Source organism: Orycteropus afer, unplaced genomic scaffold (assembly GCF_000298275.1).
Source record: "Orycteropus afer afer isolate SDZICR_OR568_19922 unplaced genomic scaffold, OryAfe1.0 scaffold00172, whole genome shotgun sequence".
In the NCBI taxonomy this organism is placed as follows: Eukaryota; Metazoa; Chordata; class Mammalia; order Tubulidentata; family Orycteropodidae; genus Orycteropus; species Orycteropus afer.
Window position 1 is genome coordinate 2,874,430 of NW_006921759.1, and position 12,382 is coordinate 2,886,811.

Here is a 12,382-nt window from a genome sequence, read left to right on the forward strand (position 1 = left end):
GTATGTATATATATATATATATATATATATATACACACACACACACACACACACACACACCCCTATCTAGGAATCTTCCCTCCCCTCCCCTGCCATCATCCCTGGTAACCAACAAATAAAGTTTCCTTCCATACATAAACTTTTCCTTAACTTTTTACATTAGTGGACTAATACAATATTTGTCCTTCTGTGATTGACTTATTTCACTCACAATAATGTCCTCCAAGTTTATCCACATTATGCGGTATTTTACGGATGACAAACTATTCTTAAATCAAGATTGAAGCTATACTTTCCTTCTCTTGATTCCTGCTTGAACTTTATAATAGTCATCCATAGTTATATAACAAATTACCCCCAAATTTAATAGCTGAAAACAGCACAGGTTTATTATCTCACAATTTCCTTGGAATAGAAATGCAGATACAACTTATGGCAAGCTGGGTCCTCTGCTTCAGTGTCTCTTATGAGGCTGTAATCAAGATGTTGGCCAGGACTGGAGTTTTATCTAAAGGCTTGACTGGGGTAGGAGCTGTTTCAGTTTCTTGAAGGATGTTGGACTGAGGCCCTCAGTTCCTTCCTGGCGGTTGGCTAGAGGCCACACTCAGTTCCTTGCCATGTGGGCTTCCCCGACATGGCAACTTGCTTCTTCAAATCCAGCAGTTGACAGAGTCTGCTAGCAAAACAGAAATCACAATCATTTGTGACCTAATCATAGAAGTGATATTCCTTCAGTGTTGCTCTTGGAAGTAAGTTACTACTAGTTAGAAGCAAATTACTAAAGGGGAGGAAACTACACAGGCTGTGAATACCAGGAGGTGGGGATCATTGCGGCTATCCTGGAGGGTGCCTACTAAAAACCTAGTCTGAGGTCCTCCAATGAGTTCTGCAGGCGACTTAATATCCTGTGTGTGATAAAAATATATATAACAAAACATCTGCCAATTCAACAACTTTAATGTGTACAATTCAGTGACACTGATTATGTTCATCATGTTGTGCAACCTCTCAATAGCTTTTTAATGAAGGTGCCATGAGTCTGCATGGGGACAGCTTGATAGCATCTACGAACAATCAGAGTTGGTCATTTATATGCATCCAGTTTGTTTATACTTGTTTGTTGTCTTTGAGTGCTGTGCAGTCAGTTCCAGCTCATAGCAACCCCATGTGACAAAGTAGAACTGCTCTGTAAGGTTTTCTTGGCTGCCATCTTTATGGGAGCAGATTGCCAGGTCTTTCTCTCACAGAGCTGCTGTGTAGATTCGAACTACCAACCTTCCAGTTAGCTGAGTGCTTAACTATTGTGCCACCAAGACTCCTTCATAATGCCCCTAGTGGGTCTGTAATCATACACAGTAATATGAGTATTCAAACTAAAAAGATAAGTAATTTAGTTCCCTGACTACTTGACAGTTGAGCAAAATTGGTAGAGACATGAAAGCCAGGGATAATGCAAAAAGGGCAAGGAGGCCACATGTTCTGACCTCCTCTAATCCCACAAGAGGATGACAGAATCACCATCAGTAGCCCAAGGCCTATTCCTGTGAGGCCAGACATGCTGCCTCCCTCCAGCCTTTTCTCCAACCGTTCCTCCCAAAGCACCCACTACCTCTTTCCTGGGTTCCATAATTCGCTGCAGTGGCCACGCAGAACTCACAGATTACGGGGTTTATTAGGGAAGCACCAGGCTACAATTCAAGTTCAGGAAAAATGCTCAGTCTCTCTCCCAGCCCACCATCTCTCAGCCAAGTCTCTCACAGTCTCTCCCCCAGCAGTGCATGTCCCTTGGTGTCTTACTCAGCAACGCATGTCTCTTGTGTCTCTTTCCCAGCAGCACGTGTCTCTTTCAGTAGTGCATGTCTCTTTCAGCAGCACGTCTTCCTCAATCAGCAGTCAGAGAGAGGTCTGCCTCCAGGAGGCCTCCTTCTGAGCCTGGCAGGGTGGTCAAACTAGCCAATCACAGCATCAGAACTCTAAGCACCTGAGAGAGAGTGGGAACCTTCCAGAACATTGTATTGTGCCACGCCCAACAGAAATAACCCAGGTGGATAACATTTACAATCAGGAGCTCCTCCGTTGCTCATTCCACCGCTGAGTTTACAATGACTTATGGGTAGAAAAGCCATACTAAGTAATTTACTACACTGCAGATAACATGGAAGATAGCTGTCCATTTGATGGCTCATTACCAAGGTTAAATTACAATAACAAAAGAGACCAGTGCCTTTTATTTACTGCTACTTTTTAGGACCTCTGGTGGCGTAGTGCCTAAGGGATTTGACTGCTAACCAGAAGGTTGGTGGTTCAAACTCACAAGCCACTCCTCAGAAAGAAGATTGGGCAATCTACTTCCATAGAGATACCACCTCAGAAACCCAAGGAGGGGTTGCTGTGAGTCGGATCTGACTCAATGGCAGTGAGTTTGTGAGATGATGTTTGTGTTTTGTTTTATCCTTTCAAGTAAAGAATCATTTGTCAAGTTCATGAAAACCACATGTATTCAGGAGCTCATTAATCTTGCCAAGGGCAAGTCTTCCTTTTCGACTCATCTAATATGGATTGAGATGAAAATCAGTTAGACATTTAACTTTTAGAAGACATAATATTGTGCTTCTCTTAAATATGTATGTTGACATTGAAGTTGTCCTAGTAATTCTTCCAGAAAAATAGTTTAGTAGAGCTAAAATCTCTCTAGCCTCTTTTAAATATACACCTTAGGCTGGGATTGTTCACTAAAACTCTGGGGATGCACGCACAGCTGCACACTCCTTCCTAGGCATTTGTTTATGGAATACCCAGTATTGCTAGTACTGCAAGGATTTGTGTACAATCATCTGCCTGATCCTATTTTCCTCCTGGTTTAGGGCTCTACTCTCAACTAAGGGAGCAGCTCACTTTTCAGTTTATTTTGGAATCCAGTATTAAGGATGACAGTGGGGTGTAGCAAAGTGACGATAAAACATACCTGATGTCTTCAGAGACAAAGAAGAGTGGAATGGTCAGGAACTTGGTTCTTAGTTTCAAGAGACCTGAATTTGAGTCTTAAAGACACTGCTTAGCTTTGTGGCCTAGGAAAAGTACTTTCTTTAAGGCTTTGTTTTCTCATCTAGAAGATGGGGCTAATAATACTACCAATGCTATAGGGTTGTTTGATAAGATAACCCAAGTAAAGCACTAGCATCATGTGAGCATATCACATGATTGTGGAATCCTCAGTTATTGAATCCTCAATATTGCTGTAAAGCCACTAGAGTAGTTGGACTTTTAAATCTATGTGACCTCCTTCTACCATGTACTTAGAAGTTCTTCCAAGTCACCATACTAAGGGCAAACCACCACCTCCTGGGGGCAGGCAACAAAGGGTCTTTAGGTTTAGATTTTAGAACTAAGCTAACTTATGTTTATTTACAAGACTAACCAATTCCTAAAAGGACGCTGGGTGGTGCCAGTGGTTTGTGATCAGCTGCTAACCCAAAGGTTGGTGGTTCAAACCCATGCAGTGGCTTCATAAAAGAAAGGCCTAGTGAACTGCTTCTTTAAAGATTCCAGCCAAGAAAATTCTATGGAGCAGTTCTAGTCTGTACCATCTGGGGTAGCCATGAGTCAGGTTCAACATGTGACAACAATGCAACAACCAATTACTTAACCTCTCTGAGACCCAGTTCCTCAACAGTACAGCGAGAGCAATGACACCTTATTGAGAGAATTGGAACTAATGGATTTATGTGTGTGGCGTATAATATGCTACACTTGAGGGTGGCTTTAAAACATTCCCCTGGGGCATATTCTAAGGCTCAGGTCATAGTGACGATGTAGGTGAGAGTCTGTAGAAGACAAATCTCAGCTGTCCCTGCTGTCAGTTTATCCCCATTCTTTGCTTGTGGCAGGTCTCATTGCTTTTGTTGTTGATAGTTGTCATCCACTTGGTTCTGACTCATGGTGACTTTATGTATAAAAGAACAAAATATTGCCTGGTCCTGTGCCATCTTCATGATTGTTGAGCTTCATGATTAATGAGCTCTTGTTGGTGCGTTTGAGTCCATAGTTGTGGCTATTGTGTCAATCCATCTCATGTTCACTCATCTTCTACTTTTCCAAACATGATATCCTTCTCTAGTGACTGGTCTTTCCCGATGACATGTCCTAAGTAAGTGAGCTAAAATCTCTCTAGCCTCTTTTCTAAGGAGGGAGCTCTGGTATCGTAGTGCCTAAGGCACTTGACTGCTAATCAGAAGGCTGGCGGTTCAAACCCACCAGCCACTCCTCGGAAGGAAGGTTGGGCGATCTACTTCAGTAGTGATACCTCCTCGGAAACCCAAGGAGGGGTTGCTATGAGTCAGGTCTGACTTGACGGCACATAACAACAACAACAACTTTTCTAAGGAGCATTCTGGTTGTATTTCTTCTAAGACTGATTTTTTTAGTTCTGTATTCAGTATTCTTTGCCAATACCACAATTTGAATGAGTCAGTTCTTTTTTGGTCTTCCTTTTTCATTGTCTTGCTTTTGCATGCATATGAGGTGATTGAAGAGACCAAGGCTTGGGTCAGTCTCACCTTAGTCATCAAAGTGACATCTTTTCTTTTCAAAACTTTAAAGAGGTCTTTTGCAGCAGCTTTGCCAAGGCATACACTGTCTGTTTTCTTAACTGTCACTTCCATCCTTACTTTTAGGTCTGGCCCAATTTCTTTCAAGTCAAGGCCCATGGAGCCATGGCAATGAGCACTGCCATTTAAAAACATACTTTTTGTGGAGCACGCATCCTGGCTTGGGTGCCAGTTAAAAGGCTACAGTAGAGCTCAATCTTAGCTCCACCGAGGGTGGACGTGTAAGACTGAATTACAAATGCATGCTAAGGTGGTTGTAACTTTATATTAGTGATAGCAAGAAACATTAGCAAATAAAAAGATTTGTTTGATGTAGAAAGGAAAAGAATGATACCCAAAGGCCAAGTTTTCCAGAGGAATGTTTTCTTCTTTTCTCCCTGGTACTGGAAAACTAGGGGAGCTCTGGTAGCATAGTGGCTAAGACACTTGCCTGCTAACCAGACGGCTGGCGGTTCAAACCCACCAGCCACTCCTTGGAAGGAAGGTTGGGCAATCCTACTTCCGTAGTAATACTGCCTCAGAAACCCAAGGAGGGGTCGCTATGAGTCGGGTTTGACTCGACAGCACATAACAACAACAACAACACTGGAAAACTACAAATTAGTAAAAAGTCTACATTTCCCTCAAATTTCAGATCCCTATTCAGGAAAGACGAAAACACAGGTGACATATAAAAGCTTAATGACATTTGCTGACATTCTCCCTGCTTATATCTTGCAGCCTACTTCTGCTTCCTCCTGACTGCTCTGGGTGTGACAGCTGGTGCCCATCGCTTGTGGAGCCACAGGTCCTACAAGGCCAAGCTACCTCTGAGGATATTTCTGGCTGCTGCCAATTCCATGGCTTTCCAGGTGGGGGATGGCATGTCCTCTGTGCCTTAGGGACCTAGTACATGTAGCACTGTGGATGAAGGGTGGGCATACATGCTCCCTGTGAAATGTACCCCATTCCAGGCTCAATCTCAGGTCTAGAGGATGCCCAGCCTGTCCCCAGTTTTTATTTCCTTATAGCATTAGATACAGCAAGATGTCAGTTGGGGTTTTCTGACCTGAGGCATGCTGCTGGGCTATGGAGAGGAAAGGAGATCCCACCATCCAGAGTTCATGCCCTAAAACTGCCCTGAAACCCTTAACATTTGTTCAGTGCTGACCAGGGGCCAAGTTCTATGCAGTGCACATCAATATGCACATTGCATTTGATCCTCACAATAATCCCATGAGCTAGATGTTATGTGTATCCCTATTTTACAGATGAGGAAACTGAAGCCTGATATGCTAAATAACTTGCCCAAATCATATGGCTAAAATGGTGGCAGAGCCACGATACGCAAATGTAGTTCTGCCTGACTCCAAGCCATAGCTCTTAGAAAACATATTCCTAAGGTTGCCCTTCAGAGCTGTGGTGGCGTAGTGCCTAAGGCACTTGACTGCTAACCAGTAGGCTGGCAGTTCAAACCCACCAGCCACTCCTCGGAAGTAAGGTTGGGCAATCTACTTCTGTAGTGATACTGCTTAGAAACCCAAGGTGGGGTCGCTATGAGTCGGATCTGACTCGATGGCAAATAACAACAACAACAATGTTGCCCTATGAGGTAGTGGTGGAAAGACTATTCAGTCTGGAGTCAGAAAAGAGAGGGGATTGAGTTTTATTTTGATGACTGCTAGCTGTGAAACTTGAATGAGTGACTTACCTGAAGTGACTTCACCTGTAAATAAAAGACTAATACTTTATTCCTAAAGTTGTTATTTCTTCATTGAAAATTGAGTTGTTGTTGGACCATTGAGTCAGTTCTAATTCATCGAGACCTCACGTGATAGAAAACCTCATAGGGGTCTCTAGGCTGTGATCTTTACAGGAGCATATCACCAAGTCTTTCTCCCATACAGCCGCTGGGTGGGTTCAAACCACCAACCTTTTGGTTAACAGCCTAGTGCTTAACCATCGTACCATCAAGGCCCCTTCATTGGAAATTGCAAAGAGCTATATAAATGTCCCTGGCCAATTCTTTCAGAAGTGGACGGCCTCTTCCTTCTTCCTAGTCTGAGTCACTGTACCAAAAAGAACTGATCGATCTTCATCCATTTCAAGAAGTGGCATATGATCTAGAACCAATGGTAATGAAGGAAGAAGTCAAAGCTGCAATGAAAGAACTGGCGAAGAACAAGGCTCCGGGAATTGATGGCATACCGATTGAGATATTTCAACAAACAGAGGCCCCATTGGAGGCGCTCACTCAGTTATGCCAAGAGATTTGGAGGACAGCTACCTGGCCAACTGACTGGAAGAGAGCCATATTTGTGCCCATTCCAAAGAAAGGTGATCCCACAGAATGTAGAAATTATAGAACAATATCATTAATATCATATGCAAGTAAGATATTACTGAAGATAATTCAGAAACGTTTGCAGCAGTATATTGATAGAGAACTTCCAGAGGTTCAAGCCGGATTCAGAAGAGGACGTGGAACAAGGGATATCATAGCTGTTGTCAGATGGATCTTGGCTCAAGCCAAAGAATACCAGAAAGATGTTGACTTGTGTTTTATTGACTATGCAAAGGCATTTGATTGTGTGGATCATGACAAATTATGGATAACATTGAGAAGAATGGGAATCCCTGAGCACTTGATTGTACTCATGAGGAATCTGTACCTTGACCAGGAGGCTGTCGTTCGAACAGAACAAGGGGACACTACATGGTTTAAAATCAAGAAGGGAGTGCGTCAGGGTTGTATTCTTTCTCCACACTTATTCAATCTATATGCTGAGCAAATAATCCGAGAAGCTGGACTATATGAAGAAAAACGTGGTATCAGGATTGGAGGAAGAATCATTAACAACCTGAGATATGCAGACGATACAACTTTGCTTGCTGAAAGTAAGGATGACTTAAGGCACCTACTGATGAAGGTTGAAGAATACAGTCTGCAGTATGGATTACATCTCAACATAAAGAAAACAAAAATCCTCACAACTGGACCAATGAGCAGCATCACAATAAATGGAGAGAAGATTGAGGTTGTCAAGGAATTCACGTTGCTTGGTTCTACAATCGATGCCAACGGAAGCAGCAGTCAGGACATTAGACGACGTGTAGCATTGGGAAAGTCAACTGCGAAGGAACTGTTTCAAGTTCTGAGGAGCAAGGATATCTCCTTGAGGACTAAGGTGTGCCTGACACAAGCCGTGATATTTCCAATCACCTGGTATGCATGTGAGAGCTGGACAATGAATAGGGAAGACCGAAGAAGAGTTGATGCTTTTGAGTTGTGGTGCTGGCGAAGAATGCTGAAAATACCGTGGACTGCTAAAAGAACTAACAGATCTGTCCTGGAGGAAGTGCAGCCAGAATGCTCCTTGGAAGCAAGAATGGCCAGACTTCGTCTCACCTATTTTGGTCATGTTGTAAGAAGGGACCATTCCCTGGAGAAGGATGCCATGCTTGGTAGGGTGGAGGGTCGACGAAAGAGGGGGAGGCCTTCAGGGAGATGGATTGATACAGTGGCTGCGATGATGGGCTCGAGTATAGCATGGATTGTTGGGGCTGGCGTGGGATCGGGCAGTGTTTCGTTCTGCTGTGCATGGGGTCGCTATGAGTCGGAAACGACTCGACGGCACTTAACAACAACAACAACAACAACAACATATAAATGTCAGTATCATTACTGTACTATGATCAGGTCATATTCTTTAGGACTATTCCAGCCCTGGGAGCTCTCTGGTGGCATAGTGCCTAAGGCATTTAACTGTTAACCAGAAGGCTGGTTGTTCAAAGCCACCAGCCACTCCTCGGAAGGAAGGTTGGGTAATATACTTCCGTAGTGATACTGCCTTGGAAACCCAAGGAGGGGCCGTTATGAGTCGGATCTGACTCGATGGCAGTGCATTCCAAAGTATTTCCCACCACCTTGGGGCACTTTCTGAGCTGCTGGAATTTTGATTTGATCATGGATTTGTTTTCCCAGCTTCTCATCTGGTCTAGGCAGGATAGTGTGAATAACTTGTGTCCAAAATTTCTGCCCCTATATGAGTATATGCAATTCCAGGCCTCGTGTTTTTTCATCCATTGAGAAGAAATGGCAATTCTCCAAATTGCTTTGGGGTCCAGGGAAATAGGCCATCCAGGCCCATGTGTAGCCACCTCTACACTGGGACCCCATCTCTACAAGACATCCAGACCCCAAGTGTTTCACTAAGTGCTCTGTGTCTAAGAATTCATTTTCTAGTTTAGGCTTCTAGCCTACAGTTTAGGCTTTCATAATATGAATAGAATAAAGCACAGTAGATCAATTAGGGAACAGTAATTTATATTATGACAGTGAGTTTTATACTATATATGTACCAAAAAAACCCCAAACTCACTGCCTTTGAGTCAACTCCAACTCATAGTGATCTCTCCTTGGGTTTCCAAGGCGGTATCTCTATGGAAGTAGATTGCCAGTCTTCCTTCCGAGGAGTGGCTGGTGGGTTTGAACTGTCAGCCTTCTGGTTAGCAGTCAAATGCCTTACATAGCTATATAAAATACAGTCACAGTTGGGAGCTAGTACCAGGGTCCTATGCTATTGTGCACAAAGAGTAATTGGCAGCATCTTGGTTGCACGTCCATTTGCTCCCACTGGAAATGTGAACTTTGCTGTATTTTATTTTGACTTTAACCATCTTATTTCAGTGTTGTGTTTTATCATAACAATGAGTTTTGATAATGATAAATTAGAAGCTCATTCACTTAGGTCTTAAATGCTATTCAGAACTTGACTTGGTAATTTTTGTTTATTTTGTTCAAGCAGTTTATTATTTTTAGCCTCCAGTAACACACTTCATATAGTTATAAAACACCTTTGTTATTGGAATGTTTTCCCAAGAAAAATAACTTGTCATTGAGAACCTAAAACTCTGATTTCTCTTTTCCCAGTGAAACTGTTTGTAGCTCATTTTTGGAAACCTGAGTTTGCTTAACAACACATCACATCGCAGAATATCAAACTGTGATTTTTAAATTTATTTTGGGGAGAAAGTACATTGTAGAGGAAAGTACCCAGGTCCCAGAATAAATTCTTGGCTCTGCCATTTGCTAGATGTGGGTGTTTGGGTACGTTTTAGTTCCTTTATCTGCAAAGGGGGATAATAATATTTATCTCACAGAGTTGTTGGGAGGATGAAATCATGAATATGAATGCCCAGCTTATAGTAGCACTCAGTAAATATTGTTCCCCCTCTTTCCCTTTATGAAGTTCAACATACTGTCCCATTCATTCTGTATTCTAGTTGGGCAATCCTACTTCCGTAGTGATACTGCCTCGGAAACCCAAGGAGGGGTCGCTATGAGTCGGGGCCGACTCGACGGCAAATAACAACAACAACAACAAGTAACTAACACAGAGAAAACACATTGTTAAATAAATGAATGAATATCTTGAAAAATATTTTTAGAGATCCTCAAGTTTGAACTATGCATACTTCTTCCAATCTCACATTTGTGGTGGATGTTTTTCATTCATAGTCAAGCAACTATTTATTGAACACCTACTATGTGATCTTCACTGAGTAGGCACAATGAGTATAGCAGTGAGCAAACGTGGGTGCAGTCCTTGACTCCTTGGAGCTTTTGCTCTACTGGAATATTAGAATCCCAATTTCCCAGTGAAAATTCCAGTGCTTCACTGGTCTGGACATTTTTTTTTTTTAACACAATGTTACATAGTCCTAGGTGAAGGGTAGAGCAGCATAGAGCAGATTTCATGACAATGAGTGCCTGCAGTGTTAGTGGGAAAGGGCACTCACCCCCAGGAGGGGAGCAACCTGGGAAAGTAAAAAGTGTGCTGTGAGCTGCCACTCTAGGCTATTTACTACCAAAACCGAAACCAAACTCCCTGCTGTCGAGTCGCGGCCCCCCCCCCCCCACTCATAATAACCTCTCCCTGGGTTTCTGAGGCAGTATCTCTACAGTAGATTACCCAATCTTCCTTCTGAGGAGTGGCTGGTGGGTTTGAACTGCCAGCCTTCTGGTTAGCAGTCAATGCCTTAGGTGCTATGCCACAAGGGCTCCTCATTTACCTGCAGCCCTGACTTAATGCCAATTCATTGTTTTAGTTTCCTTTTGGTTCTCTGAATTTTTTAAAGATCATTTCAAAGATTCTTTGTCCCTCCTCCCTCTGGAATGGTCATGCCTTTGGTCAAAATGAACAAGTCATGTCATGGTTTTGTCTGTTTGAGAATCAGCAGGTCTTTTGCTGGGTGCTGCAAACAAGATCTTGATCATCAAGAACATTTCTATTAAAATCAGATTTAAATATTAAACTTCCTTTTCCCTTCTTCCTGTAGAGGATGTGTGTATGTGGGGGTTGGAGAGGTAAAGTGGAGGTACTTCTTAGCTCTGAAAAGAGGATGATGGGGCTGGAATGCCTGACAAGGAACTATAATAGTCTCCTGTCCTCTCTAAATCCTTGTATTCAGCAAGAACTCCCTGTAGTTCCTGTCTAGTTCATCCTTTTTTCTTAACAGTAGGATGTAGATCAACCTGAAGACTGCTTGTAAATGCCTTATTGTTTTTTCCTAGTCAAAGATGGACCCAAGCAAGGGGTTCCTGCCAGAAGGTGGTCTCTAGGAATTTAGTTTTCACAAGCATCAACCAGGCTGTATTTTGTGTACTCTCTCACCCACGCTCCTACCCCTGCTGGCTGCAGCTGGGTCTCTTGTAAACTCAGTCCAGCCAAAAGCTGTTAGATGCTTTGGCCATCTCCCTGACTGCACACATTTCTCATCACATCACAGGAAAAAAGACATCAGATTTAGAGCTGGAAGGGAGCTTAAGGGATTTAGTTGGAACTTTTTCATTTTACAGAGAAATAAACAAGAGGCCTGGAGAGCAGCACCATTGACTTCTCAAAAGTCACATGGCTAGTTAGTGAATAGACTCAGAATGAAACCGAAGTCTTCTGAACCTCAGGCTAGGGATCTTTTGACTCAGCCATGGGTGTTCTTATGTCATGCATGTCTTACAGTGTGATTTGTAAATGGACCAAACTTGATCTATAAACTGTCAAGTAAATCACATGGTTATGAGTCATAAATTTTGGCAAGAATATAATAATAGCAACAACATTAACAATATAAAACAAAACTATTTTTGAGTGTTAGCTATATACCTGGAACTCTGGTGGCACAGTGGTTAAAAGCATTTGGCTGCTAACCAAAAGACCAGTGGTTCGAACCTACCAGCTGCTCCATGGGAGAAAGGCAGTCAGCTTCCATAAAGATTTACAGCCTTAGAAATCCTAGGGGACTGTTCTACTCCTCTGCCCTATAGATCACCTATGAGTCAGAATCTATTTGATGACAGTGGGTGGGTAAGTACATACCATTAAGTACCTCATACAGTCATCTTCTAATGATCTTACAAAGGACCTTGGTGGCGCAGTCCCTAAGGCATTTGACTGCTAACCAGAAAGTTGGTGGTTCAAACTCATCAGCTGCTCCGTGGAAGGAAGATGGGGCAATCTACTTCTGTAAAGATTCACTGCCTTAGAAACCCAATGCGGGTTGCTGTGAGTTGGAATCAACTCGATGGCAGTGGGTTTAGTATTTTTTTTGGTTAATCTTACAAGGTTGAAATGTTTCCTGGTCTTGTGCCATCCTCACATTGTCAGAATGTTTGAGTCTATTGTCACAGCTATTGTGCGAGTCCATCTCACCAAGGATCTCCCATGCATTTGCTGGCCCTTCATTTCACCAAACATGATAAGCTCCTCCAGTGATTGCCCCCTCTTGATGACACA

General features: G+C 42.8%; 1 protein-coding gene across 1 annotated transcript in view; it reads left to right on the forward strand.

Annotated features, from left to right (window-relative positions):
* The window catches only part of SCD5 (stearoyl-CoA desaturase 5), a 255,645-nt gene that overhangs the window by 154,523 nt on the left and 88,740 nt on the right, over positions 1-12,382 (forward strand). Inside the window, exon 2 of the mRNA XM_007946816.2 lies at positions 5,328-5,458. Within this exon, the coding sequence (XP_007945007.1) occupies positions 5,328-5,458 (131 nt within the window). The remainder of the gene's footprint in view (positions 1-5,327; positions 5,459-12,382) is intronic.